The sequence below is a fragment of the Anguilla anguilla genome, chromosome 12, assembly GCF_013347855.1.
Source record: "Anguilla anguilla isolate fAngAng1 chromosome 12, fAngAng1.pri, whole genome shotgun sequence".
Classification (NCBI taxonomy): Eukaryota; Metazoa; Chordata; class Actinopteri; order Anguilliformes; family Anguillidae; genus Anguilla; species Anguilla anguilla.
This window is the reverse complement of record NC_049212.1, coordinates 41,401,639-41,417,148: the sequence shown is the minus strand read 5'-3', so window position 1 is coordinate 41,417,148 and position 15,510 is coordinate 41,401,639. Positions and strand designations below refer to the sequence as shown.

Genomic DNA, 15,510 nt, shown 5'->3' with positions numbered 1-15,510 from the left:
CCGGCAGACTCTGTATTAAAGCGCTTGTGATTTGAATTTATCCTTGCTTTCAGTGGTGAGTGTTTTAATCCAACATGTGTGAAATTCACCAACCAAATCTGCTGAGGAAATGGCAAAAAGGTTTTCCTCCACAAAGGCTTAAACACTCACTGTAGTAAGCTAGGCAGCTATGCTAAAAAGAATACACAGGATGCTGCCTTCTTGTATGGTCTGCACATGCACGTTGTACGGTCTGTGCATGCACGCTGTAATGCAATTATAAACGTAGACTGCATCACAAATTTATTTAATCATGTATTTAATTTTTATATATTGGTTTTGTTTTACTTATAAATGGTAAATTTATAGTGCTTTTATCCAAAGCGCTTTACAATTGATGCCTCTCATTCACACACACACACACACACACACACACACACCAACGGTGAAAGGCTGCCATGCAAGGTACCAGTCAGCTTGTTGGGAGCAATTAGGGGTTAGGTGTCTTGCTCAGGGACACTTCGACATGCCCAAGGTCGGGGATCGAACCGGCTACCCTCCACAAACCTCTAACAAACTTTTGACCCACTGAAAATCTGATAAAGTACAAAAAAGCTTAAATAAATCTGTCTCTTAGCTATTATTTTGAAATGACCTCTTATGGAAATAAAGTAGATACCCTACTTGACTTAACAAAGAAAATGTATGATAACACAAAATGTGGAGTTGTGAAAAACTGAGTTTGAATATCTTTAGCCTAGGTGTATGTAAACTTTTGGCCTCAACTGTACATAGCAAATATATCTTTTAATTTATGTGACTGGGACATAATCTTTAAATATATAACCTATAAGGAAAACAAAACCAATATATAAAAATTAAATACATCAGAAAATAAATTATATATATAAATAAATTCATGTGATGCAGTCCACGTTTATAATTGCATTACAGCATGCATGCACAGACCGTACAACGCGCATATGCAGACTATACAAGAAGGCAGCATCCTGTGTATTCTTTTTAGCATAGCTGCCTAGGTTACTACAGTGAATGTTTAAGCCTTCTACAGTTTGAATCTAAGTGGCTACTGCAGGTTAGCATGGTTATAGCACTGTATAAATGGCTGATAATGTTATTGCTATGCTCAGATTCACTATAAGATGCCTTTTAAATATAGCCTAACTTTATTGCAGCCATAGTTAATTTTCATCAGGTAACATCCTTGTTATCTACTTAAGTAGATAAGCTTTCGTTTTTGTAAGTGTATATTACTACACTTAAATAATCACTTTGTTTATAATGTATGTATATACCATTTACTTTTTAGCAACCACACCCTGAATTCATACACTCAAATAACTATAATAAATAAATATCATAACAGCCCCAGATTGTGCTTATATTGTTATCTTGGTAAATGGACTGCATTTATATAGCGCTTTTATCCAAAGCGCTTTACAATTGATGCCTCTCATTCGCCAGAGCAGTTAGGGGTTAGGTGTCTTGCTCAAGGACACTTCGACACGCCCAGGGCGGGGTTTGAACCGGCAACCCTCCGACTGCCAGACAATCGGTCTTACCTCCTGAGCTATGTCGCATCTTTTGTATGTCATTAAAATATTAACCGGATGTTCGGATTCTGTGTATTCTTACCGATACTCCAATGTAACAGCAAGAGATCCTGAACCAGTGTATTTGAATCTAAACAGGCGCAGCAAGTAACTGTACAGCGTTTTATAATTGTGTCACTGCAAACTGAATAGCAAATTGTCTGCCCTGAATAAAAAGTCCTGTGTTTTTGTCTGTATGCTCATAAGAGTCATATCTGTAAGGAAACAGGTACTGAACTGTGGACATATATGTGTTATACAAACCACTTTTCATGCATGCAAAGTACACGCATTCTATTCTTAAGGGCGTTGTGCAGTTCTGTAGTTACAGTCGTCAGATCCCCCGTGCCTGTCCTTTTAAGTCGTTATTTTAGTGTTTTCTTAGGCTGTGATTTGTATGTCTTTAAAGTCTCAATTTTAATGTAATGTTCTGCACTGATGACAATGGGAATTTCCCTATTGAGGATTAATTATCTATATAAGCACCATCATCACATTTTGCATGTGTTATTTTTCTTTTGTTTGCTCTCTCAGGACTTCAGGTCATTAGGCAGATTCGGTGAGGACTGCGATTAGCTGGCAAATCTCAAAGGGCATTTACACAATCCAGATATAAAGCCAATACGGTGGGCGCAGACATTAAATGTTTCTCCGTGTTGCTTTCTCTATGTAGTTAGAAACCAAATTAAGTCTTCAGTCCTTTAGCTTGAACATAAGGACATTTTATATTAATTTTCGAAATATGAAGGTATGTATGTTAATTTCAAGAGCAGTTGGAGGATTTCAGCCTTATAGATCGTTGTAATTTATTCAAACGACAACCATTGTGAACATGTAATTTCCGAGCTTGATGATTTCGGAATAGGAAGCCTACAAGCCTACGTACCAACAAGCGGTCTGCTTATTGCTGATCGCCTGTACTTTTCCTGTTTTCGATTCAGGAGAAATTATCACCGGAAGAGCCGATGCAAGAACGTCTTGGAACCTCCACGGCGTTTTTTACACGTCCGCTATAAAAGTACCATGGGGAATTCAACTGAAATACTGATTTTTCTACAAGGACTGAATGAGACAGTGTCAAGCAAGCGCACATACTTTATCCTCATTCTTCTTGTTTACATTTTTACCGTTTTAGCGAACCTGACTGTGATTGGGACAGTTATTTTGGAGAAAACGCTGCATGAGCCCATGCTTGTATTCCTGTGTAACTTGTGTATAAATGGTATACTTGGTGCCTCCATATTTTATCCTAAAATATTGGCGGACCTTTTATCTGACTTAAGTGTTACTTCGTATAAAGCGTGTCTGGGTCAAATTTTTCTAATATACTGCTACGTGTACTGCGAATATGGTACGTTAGCAGTGATGGCTTACGACAGGTATATCGCGATATGCAAGCCGCTCAATTACCACTCCATCATCACGCCACAGAAGGTGATTAAATTACTGTTATTTGCCTGGCTTTCATCCATCTGTGAATCAGTTGTTGTGGTGGGCTTGATAGCCAGACTGCCCCTCTGTGGATTCAACATCGATAAGCTTTACTGCACTGCCTGGGACGTGGTAAAGCTGTCGTGTGTGGACACCTCTATCAACAACATATGCGGGTACATTCTCATGGCTCTTCAACTTTCGCTAGCAGTGCTGGTTGTGATTTCCTATATTTATATCATCAGAGCATGTGTGCGATCGCCGAAAGAACGAAGTAAGTTCATGCAGACCTGTTTGCCCCATTCAATCGCTCTGTCCAATTTCTTAATCGCACACGGTTTTGACATCATGTATGCTCGCTATGGTCCCACCGACCGTCTGCATGCTCTCCGTAATGTCATGTCCCTGGACTACCTCATTGTTCCACCCATCCTAAATCCCCTAGTTTATGGTCTGAAACTGAACCAAATCCGCCGGAGGATCTTTAGAATGATAAGTCCGAAAACACATGCTCTAAAGTGAATGTTTGTACTTTGTTCAGGCAGGAAAATCAATATCCGCCTACAGATGTTTTCATAAAATGACAACAATACAATAATTATTCTAAACAGCAGAACTAAAGGATTCAAAGATGCCACACAGTTTTAGATATTACCGGAAGTAATATTAGCCTATCTTGTTCTAGTGGCCTGCTTTGGTTTACATTATGTTTTTTACTTTCACGCAAAACTTTGCGGGGTATGGGTTGCGATGCCTGGTGTATGAAAACATGGCCCTTATAGTACATTCAGAGCGGGAAAACCCAGACAGATGCAAACTGGAATGAGTCACTTTTTTATCCCGTGTTGAGACTGCTATTCATATTCAAGAGAGTAAAAAAATGTTGATTACATTTTAGGTTACAGTGATAAAAAGAATTATTAATGTTCCTGTGTTTTTCCAAAATGAGTCTTTCTCTTAGATATTTACAAAAATATCATAAGGCAATAAATATATAGAACAATGTTTTAATGAGGTCTGTTGTTATTTAACTTTTTGAATTCTGGTGTTCAGTCGTTGTTGGGGAAACCTAGTCTCTGCTATCATTCTTTTCTCTCTATCCTATGACGCATTGTGCAGACAGGTGCAGCCACCTCAAGGCCAGATGAGGTAATCAGCGGAAAGTTTTGATTGAAGATCACAGTGGAGAGAAGTTATTGGTGGACACATTCTATGAGCGTGCCCAACGTGTGGGGATTCTGATTCTTGCCAATTAAAGATGGATGTATCAGACAGTTCAGGACTGCGTCTTGGACTGCCCTTCAGAAACTCTCCCTGTGTGCAGATTGGTCAACAAATGTCACTTGTTGGACCAGCCATTGCCATCTCATCCTTGGGGTTCCTAGACAAAGAAATGGTAATGGCAAGCATATTTGTTTTTTTCTGTAGCATTTATTTTGTTTCACATAAACTTGTATCTCGGTGAGTAAAGCATTCTTGGTTTGCAGTAGTTTCAGAGACTGTTCAAACTAATATTTCGGATTATAAATTCTAATAAAAATGATACTTTAACTACAGTGAACATAAACTGTCATGGTTCTGTGTTTTCCCGTCTGTGTTTCCTTGTTAGGCCGCCAGATGGCGGCACTTCTGTTTTGTATCTCTTTTGTTTTGTTTAATTGTATTATTGTTTTCAATTATCCCATTATTGTTTGCTGAGTGTCTCGTTTTCCCTTCTCTCTCTGTGGCCTGATTGTTCATTGTGCCCTCCTGTGTCTCGTCTGTGTCTGCCTATTTAAGTTTCCCGTCTCCTGAACTCAGTGCTGGATCCTTGCTCGTTGTTGTTGATTGTGTCTGGTTGTGTTCGGTCGCGCATGTTCCTGCCTTGTGTATTCCTGCCCACCTTCTGGTTCCCTTGTGTTTTTGGATTTTCTGCTTTTTCCTTGTTCCTGTGTTTTGAAGTTTTGAAGTTTGTCTGTGTTTTTGAGAGTTGCCCTGCGAGGCCTTTTGTTCCCTTTTTCTAAAGTAAAGTCTTTTGTTCTGGTCTTTTGGAGTTTTGAGTTTTTCCCCCTCCGCATTTGGGTCCTAACCCACGCACGCACCGTGACATAAACAATAAGAATCTAAATGTAGATTTTTAAAATAATTCAATTGTCAGTCATTCATTACTTGCAATTTCCATATTTATACTATATATTAATTATTTTCCTGTAGTATTATTTATAAAAATCGAATGCAGACACCACATAATTTATGGAATTGTTATTTGAAAAAACTGATATTGAAAAGAGACTGAATTAAGGAATTGGTTATGAGAGGGGACTGAATTGAGGGAGTAATGTACAGAATTTATTTGAGCGAATTGATACTAAAAGATTTACATTGCATTATGTTTATTTGGCAGACACCTTTATCCAAAGCAACATACAATAAGTGCATGCCGAAGGTCGTTAGCACAACTGCAAAACACAGGTCCGATAAGGTATGATACTCATTATGTAGCACTCATCCATACCCACAATAGAGTCCAGTTCACACAGTAAGCACAGGGGAGGTCGAAAAAGTTTTGGTAGGTCAAACTGGAAGACATGACAGCGAGCTACATCATCAATATAAGTGCTGGATGGAGATACAAATGTAACATGAAAGTGCTAAAAGAACAAGATAAAAGGATACAAGTGATAAGAGTGATCCTAGATTGGGAGTGCCCTGCAGAGTAGTGACAGTTAGTCCAGGTGCAGTCTGAAGAGATGTGTATTCAGACCATGGCGTAAAATGAGCAGGGATTGAGTGGTTCACAGAGGAATGGAAAGTTCATTCCAGCACTTGGGAGCTCGGATGGAGATCTGTGGTGGGGACGAGCGAGAACCTTTCACCCGGATGGCAGGGAGGGCAAGTTGTCCCAGTGAAACAGAGTGGAGTGGCTGAGCTGGCATGTAGGGTTGAATCATGTCCTGCAGGCAGTGGTGTAGTGCTATTTTTTTTCAGCGCCGGAGCGCAGTATTGTATGACGTCACCTTCAAAAGCAGCCAATTAGTCCAGATAAACGACAGGCTGCGCTGTAGGTGCCAGACAGTAGGTAGAATGAATTAAAAATCGAATACAATGTATCACTTCAGCGATCAACAGAATGCTACATTGAGATTAAGTGCAAGAAAAAGTAAAAAGATGGGATGGACACGTGTCTTTATAACGTGCATGTTTTATTGGGCTATATCAAAACTGTAATTACAAGCACACCATGCGGCACACTGTTAAACAAAGGAATGTGAAATGGAGTATTTTAAAACAAGGACACGTTTTCTTCTTCTAAAAAAAAAAAGAGTTTATCCTGAACAAATGCAACTAACTAAATACCAAAATCTCAAAACATGCCAAAAGCACATTAAGTGATGACTAACGAGAATTATCGTTCGTATTTAACAGTCGAAGTCACACAGACGGTCGTAGGCACGGATGCAGACGATTTGATTGCATGTAGTTAGTCACACAGACGAGTTTAAGACAGGACAGCGCAGGATTGGAGAAGAATGCGGCGATGTAGACCAGCCAGTTTGAGAAGACAGTGAGAGAAGCCGAGTGCAAGATAAGCACCGTCCAGAACTACGGCGCAACTTGGCGAAATACATTTTTTGTTGATTAACGCGCATGGCAGTTGGTTGAAAATAGTTACTTCATGCTACAATCATGATAACGGCAATGACTGCTGTGAAGTTTAGGTAGCAAACAACAAGTCTGAAGCATTTCGACGCAATGTACATATAAATACGCTCAGATCGCCTAGTTTCACTCGCTGTGGCCAAGCGGAATCGATATAAATATATAACGTTAAAAGATTTAATTAAAAAATCTTCTACTGTGAGTGTTGCCGTTTATTGAGGGCGTGACGGAAAATTTCGGTGCGACTGACTGTAATCGAATGTTTTTCACATTTACCATTCGATTGAGCAAGTAGCCTACCATTCACAGTACATTTTTGCTGTGAGATTGTGCTACCTATTTTACACGAACCTTGCACGGCGATCAATAAAGGCTAACAGCACAGTACCACTTACTTCTTGTCACTTGTACCACCACTGTAATGAATTAGAAAAAAGGCTACAAACTACCTTTTCTATGAGAAATGTGTTCGTACTACATAGACTATGGCAAGTCCTCACCCCTGTAACGTTATTTGTTATCCTCTGAGTGTCCATACATCTGTATCGGTGGTTGTAGCTGTGTGTTCTTAGCACCTACTCATCCGTGCAGGACAGCATCCGTACGCGCTAACTAGGTTAACAAAAGTAGGCGATCCGTACGTGCTAACTAGGTTAGCTAAAGTAGGCGAAACGCGAACATGTTAGGGTTAGCTAAAGTAACGTTAGGCGATAAAGCTGTGCTTAGAAATGTCATTGTTTCTTTTCAAGTCTAATGTGCTGGAGCCAAAACGTCCAAAAAAGTGTCGCCAACCAAATACAGTTCAGGCCAAAAGTTTACATACACCTAGGCTAAAGACATCGACACTCAATTTTTCACTCAACTCCGCACATTTCATATTACCATACATCGCCTTTGTTAAGTTAATTTCGGTATCTACTTTATTTGCGTTGATGAAAGTAGGAGCCCACTTGACAACCCCAATGACGTGTCTGGACAGCCTTTCTCAACATCGGAGTAGCGTAGGTCAGTGTTTAAGTCTTCCATCACCACCGGGAGCACGGGAGTTTTAAGAGGTGGCACTTTGGATTTTAACATCACGTCCTGTGTATTTGAAAACATTCATCCTGGAATCATCCAGTGACTGCCGTGAATAGAATGGCTGACAACAAGGGAAAGACCATGTGACTGCTGGAAAGACAGCTGACAGGAGGAAATAGACCCCAACTGGGGCAGGCATGGGCCAGCTACCCATGTCAGCAGGATCCAATACTTCTTAGTATTTCGGAGACACCCGCTAATGGCTACGAACAGAACTAAAGAAAGAATACCCCTAGAGTCTGCTAGAGTGGGGGTGGAAGAAGACTCATGGACAGATAATATTGCTATAGACCCAGGAACGGAAAAGACCATGAGGAAGACAAGCACTCAAGAACCATGTGCATCACCAGCATCCGAGAAAAGGCTTCAGGTCTGTTCCTGTGGCTGGAGGAAAATAACATCTTCAAAGGGCTTGAAAATACATCAAGGAAAGAAAGGGTGCTTGAGGAAGGGAAAACAGGGACCTCGCATTGATAAGTAGTTCCTGAGAAGTCAATCAAGTCAGTCGAATGAAGTCCAGCGACTGGAGTCTCACCAAAGTTCGCAGGACATCAGCCCCCCTGAGGAAGGAAACTCAAGCACAGTGACGGAGGCAGAGGAATGTATGGAGTCCATCCAGCTAAGAAAACCAGCAACGGAGAGAAAGATCAGCGGAAGCAAACCCCGGGTGAAATGGCCTGGAGCCTCGGAGAAGTAAGAATGGGAGACCATAAATGCAGACCTGACCAGTGTCCTACAGGGGATGAGGGGAACAGTTGAAAGAAAGCTTGACAAGATGGGGGACATCATCTATGGCTACGGAGCAGAACGATATGGAATAAGGAACAAAAAGGAAAAGGTACCAGCATTGGAAAGCAAGTCCAGACGACAACAGGAGATGGAACACCTGATCAGGGAGAGAAGGCAGCTCAAGAAGCAGTGGAGAAAGGCTTCTGATAGTGAGAAGGAGGGCATCACCATTCTCCAGGGAAACATCAAAAGCCGTTTAGCAACCCTGAGACGAGCAGAGAACCTGCGGAAATCATGAAAAAAGAACGAACGAGCAAGATCACGTTTCTTCAAGGACCCCTTCAAGTTCGTGAAATCACTTTCCACCGAAGAAAAGGGAGGAAACCTGAAAACATCAAGGCAGGAGCTGGACGAGCATCTGGAAAGAATGTATGTGGATGATAAGAAGAACGTGCAGACAGCTATTCCAATGGACATCCCACCAATCGAACAACCTGAGCACCAGATGGACATTAATCCTCCAAAGTGGAGTGAGGTGGAGCAGGCAGTAAAGCGAGCAAGAGCATCATCAGCCCCAGGGCCAAATGGGGTTCCGTATCGACTCTACAAGAGTGCTCCTGATGTTCTTCGCTTCCTGTGGAGGCTAATGCGAGTGGCTTGGGAGAAGGGAATCATACCCAAAGCATGGCGCAGGTCAGGAGGAGTCCTGATTCCGAAAGAGAAGGAATCCACGGATATCAGCTAATTCCGCCCTATCAGTCTCCTCAATGTAGAGGGTAAGATTTTCTTCAGCGTTATAGCTCAGAGGATGACCAGCTATCTGAAGAGAAACAACCTTGTGGATACAACAGTCCAAAAAGCAGGCATCCCAGGGTTCTCTGGATGCCTCGAACACACCAGCATGATTTTGTCAGGCTGCGTGGGGGGGTTTGGACCCAAATGCAGAGGCAAAAATGCAAAAACTCAAAATGAAGGGAACAAAAAACTTTACTAACAAACGGGAACAAAAGGGAACAAAAAGCCTCCCAGGGCAACCTTCAACAAACGAAGGCAAACAAACATAAGAACAAAGAAAATCCGGAAAATACAAACGCGGGGGAACCAGAACATGGGCAGGAAGGCATGGAGCAGACTTGAGGAGGGGAGCACAGAACAACCAGACATAACCGCAAGAATCCAGCACCTGAGTCAAGGGAGGGGGAAACTTAAATAGAACACACTGACGAGACACAGGAGGGCACCATGAACAATCAGGCCACGGAAGGGGAAGGGAAAACGAGACAGCCAGAAAACAATGATTGGACAATTGGAAACAATCATACAATTAACACAGGGGGAGCAGGACACAAAACAGAAGTGCCGCCATCTGGCGGCCCAACAGGGAAAACGCAGACCGGAACGCAGGACCATGACAGATTTGGCATCAAATCCAGACGGCTAAGAAAGAGAAGAGTGATCTACATGTCATTTTCCTTGACCTTGCCAATGCATTCGGATCTGTCCCTCACAGTTTCCTCTGGGCATCCTTTGACTTCTTCAGGATACCAGAGACCATTACAAACTTTGTCAAGGCCTATTTCCAAGATCTGCAGCTCTGTTTCACCATGTCAGACTTTACCACCACGTGGCACCGCATGGAGATTGGCATAATGGCAGGGTGTACTATCTCCCCATTGGCTTTCACCATGGCGATGGAAGTCATCATAAGGGCCTCCAAGTGGGTGGTGGGTGGCGAGCGGCTGAAATCTGGAGTCCGTCTACCACCCATCAGGGCTTACATGGATGACATGACAACCATGACAACAACAGCACCTTGCACCAGGCGCCTTCTAGGGAAGCTTCAAGAGAACATCACTGGGGCCAGAATGAAATTCAAGTCATCCAAATCAAGAAGCATCTCTATAATCAAAGGTAAACTGACGAAACAAAGGTTCTTCATCGATCAAGAACCTATCCCAACTGTCTCAGAGAAGCCAATCAAAAGTCTTGGAAGATGGTATGACTCAAAACTGAAGGACACTGATCAGGCACACGAGCTTAGGCAAGAAATCACTAAAGGTCTGGAGAACATCGACCGATCTTTGCTGCCTGGTAAGCTGAAAATCTGGTGCCTGCAGTTTGGGTTACTACCTCGCCTTATGTGGCTACTAACCATGTATGACATCACCCTCACAAGAGTCGAGAAAATGCAAAGGACGATCAGCTCTTATGTGAGAAAATGGTTAGGTGTTCCTCTATGCCTGAGCAGCATAGGCTTGTATGGTCAGGGGCTACTCCAGCTGCCTCTCTCTAGCCTCACAGAGGAGTTCAAATGCGCTAAAGTGAGACTAGAGATGACCCTGGCAGAATGAAGAGACACTGTGATCCGAGCTGCTGCCCCAACCCTGGCAACAGGAAAGAAGTGGATGGCTAAGAATGCGGCACAGCAGACAAAATTTGCTCTCCACCATGGTGACATCGTGGGCCAAGTCCAACATGGAAGAAGTGGCTTGGGGCTTGGCGGAAAACGACCTTGCTGGAACAAGGCATCCTCACTAGAGCGGCGGAAGTTGGTCGTGGCCGAAGTCCGCCGACAGGAGGAGTCGAGTAGGTGTGCCAAGGCTGTGTCGCAAGCTAAACAGGGCCAGTGGATGAGATGGGAGAATGTGGAAAAACGGAAGATCAGTTGGAAGGACATGTGGGAGATGGAGTCGAGCAGGATAAGTTTCCTCATTCGAGCAAACTACGATGTCCTTCCTACCCCTAAAAATCTCAACCAATGGCTGGGCAAAGATCCATCATGCCCCCTGTGTTCAACACCAGCTACACTTAGACACATCCTCGCTGGGTGTAAAGTGAGCCTCTCCCAAGGACGGTACACCTGGAGACACAATCAAGTGCTCAAGTGCCTGGCAGCAACTCTGGGAAGCAGGAGAACAACGAACAATGCCTTGCCGCCCAGAACAACCAACCCAGTCATGCCAATTGCCTTTGTTCGGGAAGGGGAACAACTGAAGATCCCACCAAGGGCCAGGTTTGGACAGCTGGAGGTAGCCCGGGACTGGCAGATGCTGGTGGACGTAGGCCAACGGCTTACAGTTCCATCAGAGATAGCCATCACCAACTTGAGGCCTGATCTGGTCCTGTGGTCCAACTCTCAGCGCATGGTGTACTTTGTGGAGCTCACAGTCCCTTGGGAGGATGCTGTGCAGGAAGCCTTCGAAAGAAAGAAACTGCGATATACAGAGCTTGCAGCAGAGGCAAAACAGCGGGGCTGGAGCGCAAAGATCTGCCCTGTAGAAGTTGGATGTCGGGGCTTCGTGGCAACATCAACTATAAGACTGATGAGGGACCTGGGAGCGGACAAGCCCTACGCCAGGCCATCAAGGAAACATCAGGGGTGGCAGAGCGGAGTAGCCAGTGGCTCTGGCTGAAGAGAAAAGACCCCAGCTGGTCTCCCAAATAAGCCGGCTAGGCAGATGCAGAGGGGGGTGGTTCTGGGACGCCAGAACGCACCGCTGAGCCTACTGGAGACGTCGTGGGCCCAGTCAGCGAAACGTTGATGAAAGTAGGAGCCCACTTGACAACCCCAATGACGTGTCTGGACAGCCTCTCTCAACATCGGAGTAGCGTAGGTCAGTGTTTAAGTCTTCCATCACCACCGGGAGCACAGGAGTTTTAAGAGGTGGCACTTTGGATTTTAACATCACGTCCTGTGTATTTGAAAACAAGCATAAGAGCTCATTTCAAAATAATAGCTGAAGACAGATTTATTTCAGATTTTATGTACTCTCAGATGTTCAGTGGGTAAAAAGTTTTTTGTTTTTTTTTAGTATTTGGTGGCATTGCCTTTAGATTGTTACAACTTTGGAGGTATGCTTAGGATCATTGCCCTGCTGGAAGTGCCAGTTGCGGCCAAGTTTTAACTTTCTAGCTGATGACTTGAGGTGTTGCTTCAGCATTTGTAGATAATCCTCCTTCCTCATGATGCCATCTACCTCAAGGAGCACATCAAGGCAACATCAAGGTCCTGCAGATTCCTCCTATACAACATCAGGAGGATTCGACCATACCTGACGACGCACTCCACCCAGCTGCTCGTCCAGGCTACGGTGACCTCTCGCCTTGATTACTGCAACTCTCTCCTTGCAAACCTGCCAGCTTGTGCCATACAGCCACTACAGATGATTCAGAATGCCGCTGCCCGGCTCATCTACAACCTCCCCAAATTCTCCCACGTCACTCCTCTGCTGCGATCACTTCACTGGCTACCGGTCGCTGCCAGGATCCGATTCAAAGCCCTGACCCTTGCCTACACTGCCGCCAACAGGACAGCCCCCATCTACTTGCAGGACATGACTCAATTCTATGTGCCTGCTCGACCACTCCGCTCTGCAGCAGCAGGGCGTCTTGTAACCCCTCCCACCCGCCCAAAGGGATCACAGAGCTTCTCCACCCTAGCTCCCCAGTGGTGGAACGAACTCCCCATCCCTCTCCGAACCTCCCCCTCACTATCCATCTTCCGCCGTGGCCTGAAGACTCATCTCTTCAGACTATACCTAGAATAACCACCACCATGCTGTGTATATATATATATTAAAAAAAAAAAAAAAAAAAAAAAAAAACCCTTTTCCTTGTCACTTGTTACATGTTGCCCCATCCCTGCACTTCTTGGTAAATTGTATTTGTCCTAATACTCTAGCTTAATCTTCTGCCTAGTTTGGCTTTGCAGATGTTAGACCAGGATAGTGTTCATTGTTCTCAGCTAGAAATAGCTGTACAAAATAAGTAATTGTACCTTACTGAACCCGTGTTCAGCAGTTGTCTACGATCATGAAAATGCACTTCTTGTACGTCGCTTTGGATAAAAGCGTCTGCCAAATGAATGTAATAATCTATTTTCTGAAGTGCACCAGTCCCCAGCAAAACACCCTGTGGCACCGATCGGTTTGTGGGAGAGGTTCAGGGCAGTCTGAGGACCAAGCCTACTAGTTAAGTAGGCACACGCACCTAGAGTGTATCAGTAATTAATCCAGGTATTTAAAGTGTGCTTTCTGCCCAGTAGGGGTCTGTGACCGAGAGAGACATGAACCAAGAGAGAGAGAGAGGAACGTACTAGCAGCGGAAAAGGCTGGAAAGTGTTGTGTAGTTTTATTATTTTGTCTTTGTTATTTTACTTTGTTGTGTTGCTTTATGTTTACCCCGATCCTGTGAGGGTGAAGGGCGAAGCTGTTTTTGCTTGTTTTGTAGTGAATTAATTCCCTCTTTCTCCAAAGTGTTTAATGAAGTTCGGAATATCCTGGATTCTCGTATCTCTCTGTGTCAAACTCTTCTGTTCAGAAAAGCAGTGTGTCACAGTGTGTGGCGACATAGCTCAATAGGTAAGAGCGGTTGTCTGGCAGTCGGAGGGTTGCCGGTTCAATTCCCCGCCCTGGGCGTGTCAAAGTGTCCGTGAGCAAGACTCCTAATCCCTAATTGCTCCCAACAAGTTGATTGGTGCCTTGCATGGAAGCCTTTCACTGTTGGTGTGTGTGTGTGTTTGTGTGTGTGAGAATGAGAGGCATCGATTGTAAAGCGCTTTGGATAAAAGCGTTTTATATATAAATCCAGTCCAATTAACATTTACCCCTACAACATGATGCTGCCACCCCCTTAGATGAAAAGCCTCACCCTTTTTCCATACATAGTGGATTTTCCAGTGATTATGAATATGAATATTGCAAGTAATCAATGACTGACAATAGAATTATTTTAAAAATCTATATTTAGAATCTTTATGATTTTCTATATTTCTGACTTTTCATTGGAAAAAAGTTAAATTATCAATTTCATAAGAATTTATGAACAGTAATATTAGTTTCTAAAACTACTGCAAATGCACAAATGGTTTACTCACCGAGGTACAAGTCTATGGGCAACAAAATAAATGCTACAGAAAAAACAAATATGCTTGCCATTACCATTTCGTTTTCTGTGAACCCCAAGGATGAGACGGCAATGGCAGGTTCAATAAGTGACATTTATTGACCAATCTGCACACAGGGAGAGCTTCTGAAGGGCAGTCCAAGATGTAGTCCTGAACTGTCTCATACATTCATCTTTTATTGGCTACAATCAGAATCCCCACAAGTTGGGCACGCTCATAGAATGTGTCCACCAATAACTTCTCTCCACTGTGATCTTCAAACACAACTTTCTACTGATTACCTCATCTGGTCTTGAGGTGGCTGCACCTGTCTGCACAATGCGCCATAGGATAGGCAGAAAAGAATGATAGCAGAGACTATGTTTCCCCAACTGACTGAACACCAGAATTCAATAACTTAAATAACGGACCTCACTAAAAACATTGTTCTAGGTGATATTTTTGTAAATATCCAAGAGATGGACTAATTTTGGAAAAACTCAGGAACATTATGAATTTTATATTTATCACTGCAATTTAAAATGTAATCTACATTTTTTACACTCTTGAATATGAATAGCAGTCTCAACGCGGTGCCTTTTAAATATAGCCTAACTTTATTGCAGCCATAGTTAATTTTCATCAGTTAACATCCTTGTTATCTACTTAAGTAGATAAGTTTTCGTTTTTGTAAGTGTATATTACTACACTTAAATAATCACTTTGTTTATAATGTATGCATATACCATTTACTTTTTAGCAACCACACCCTGAATTGATACACTCAAATAACTATAATAAATGAATATTATAACAGCCCCGGATTGTGCTCATATTGTTGTCTTTTGTATGTCATTAAAATATTAACCGGATGTTCGGATTCTGTGTATTCTTACCGATACTCCAATGTAACAGCAAGAGATCCTGAACCAGTGTATTTGAATCTAAACAGGCGCAGCCTGTACAGCGTTTTATAATTGTGTCACTGCAAACTGAATAGCAAACTGTCTGTCCTGAATAAAAAGTCCTGTTTTTTTGTCTGTATGCTCATAAGAGTCATATCTGTAAGGAAACAGGTACTGAACTGTGGACATATATGTGTTATACAAACCACTTTTCATGCACGCAAAGTACACGCATTCTATTCTTAAGGGC

General features: G+C 43.0%; 1 protein-coding gene across 1 annotated transcript; it reads left to right on the top strand.

Annotated features, from left to right (window-relative positions):
* Positions 1-2,228: 2,228 nt before the first annotated feature.
* LOC118209094 (olfactory receptor 142-like) lies at positions 2,229-4,655 on the top strand. Its single transcript, XM_035384233.1, has 2 exons — positions 2,229-2,340; positions 2,534-4,655. Exon 2 carries the CDS (start codon positions 2,616-2,618, stop codon positions 3,543-3,545), a length of 930 nt encoding a protein of 309 aa, XP_035240124.1. The 5' UTR covers positions 2,229-2,340; positions 2,534-2,615; the 3' UTR covers positions 3,546-4,655.
* The last annotated feature ends 10,855 nt before the right edge of the window (positions 4,656-15,510 follow it).

Bases quoted from the DNA above. Each gene is read 5' to 3' on its own strand.
- LOC118209094 (XM_035384233.1), top strand. From the start codon at position 2,616: ATGGGGAATTCAACTGAAATACTGATTTTTCTACAAGGACTGAATGAG.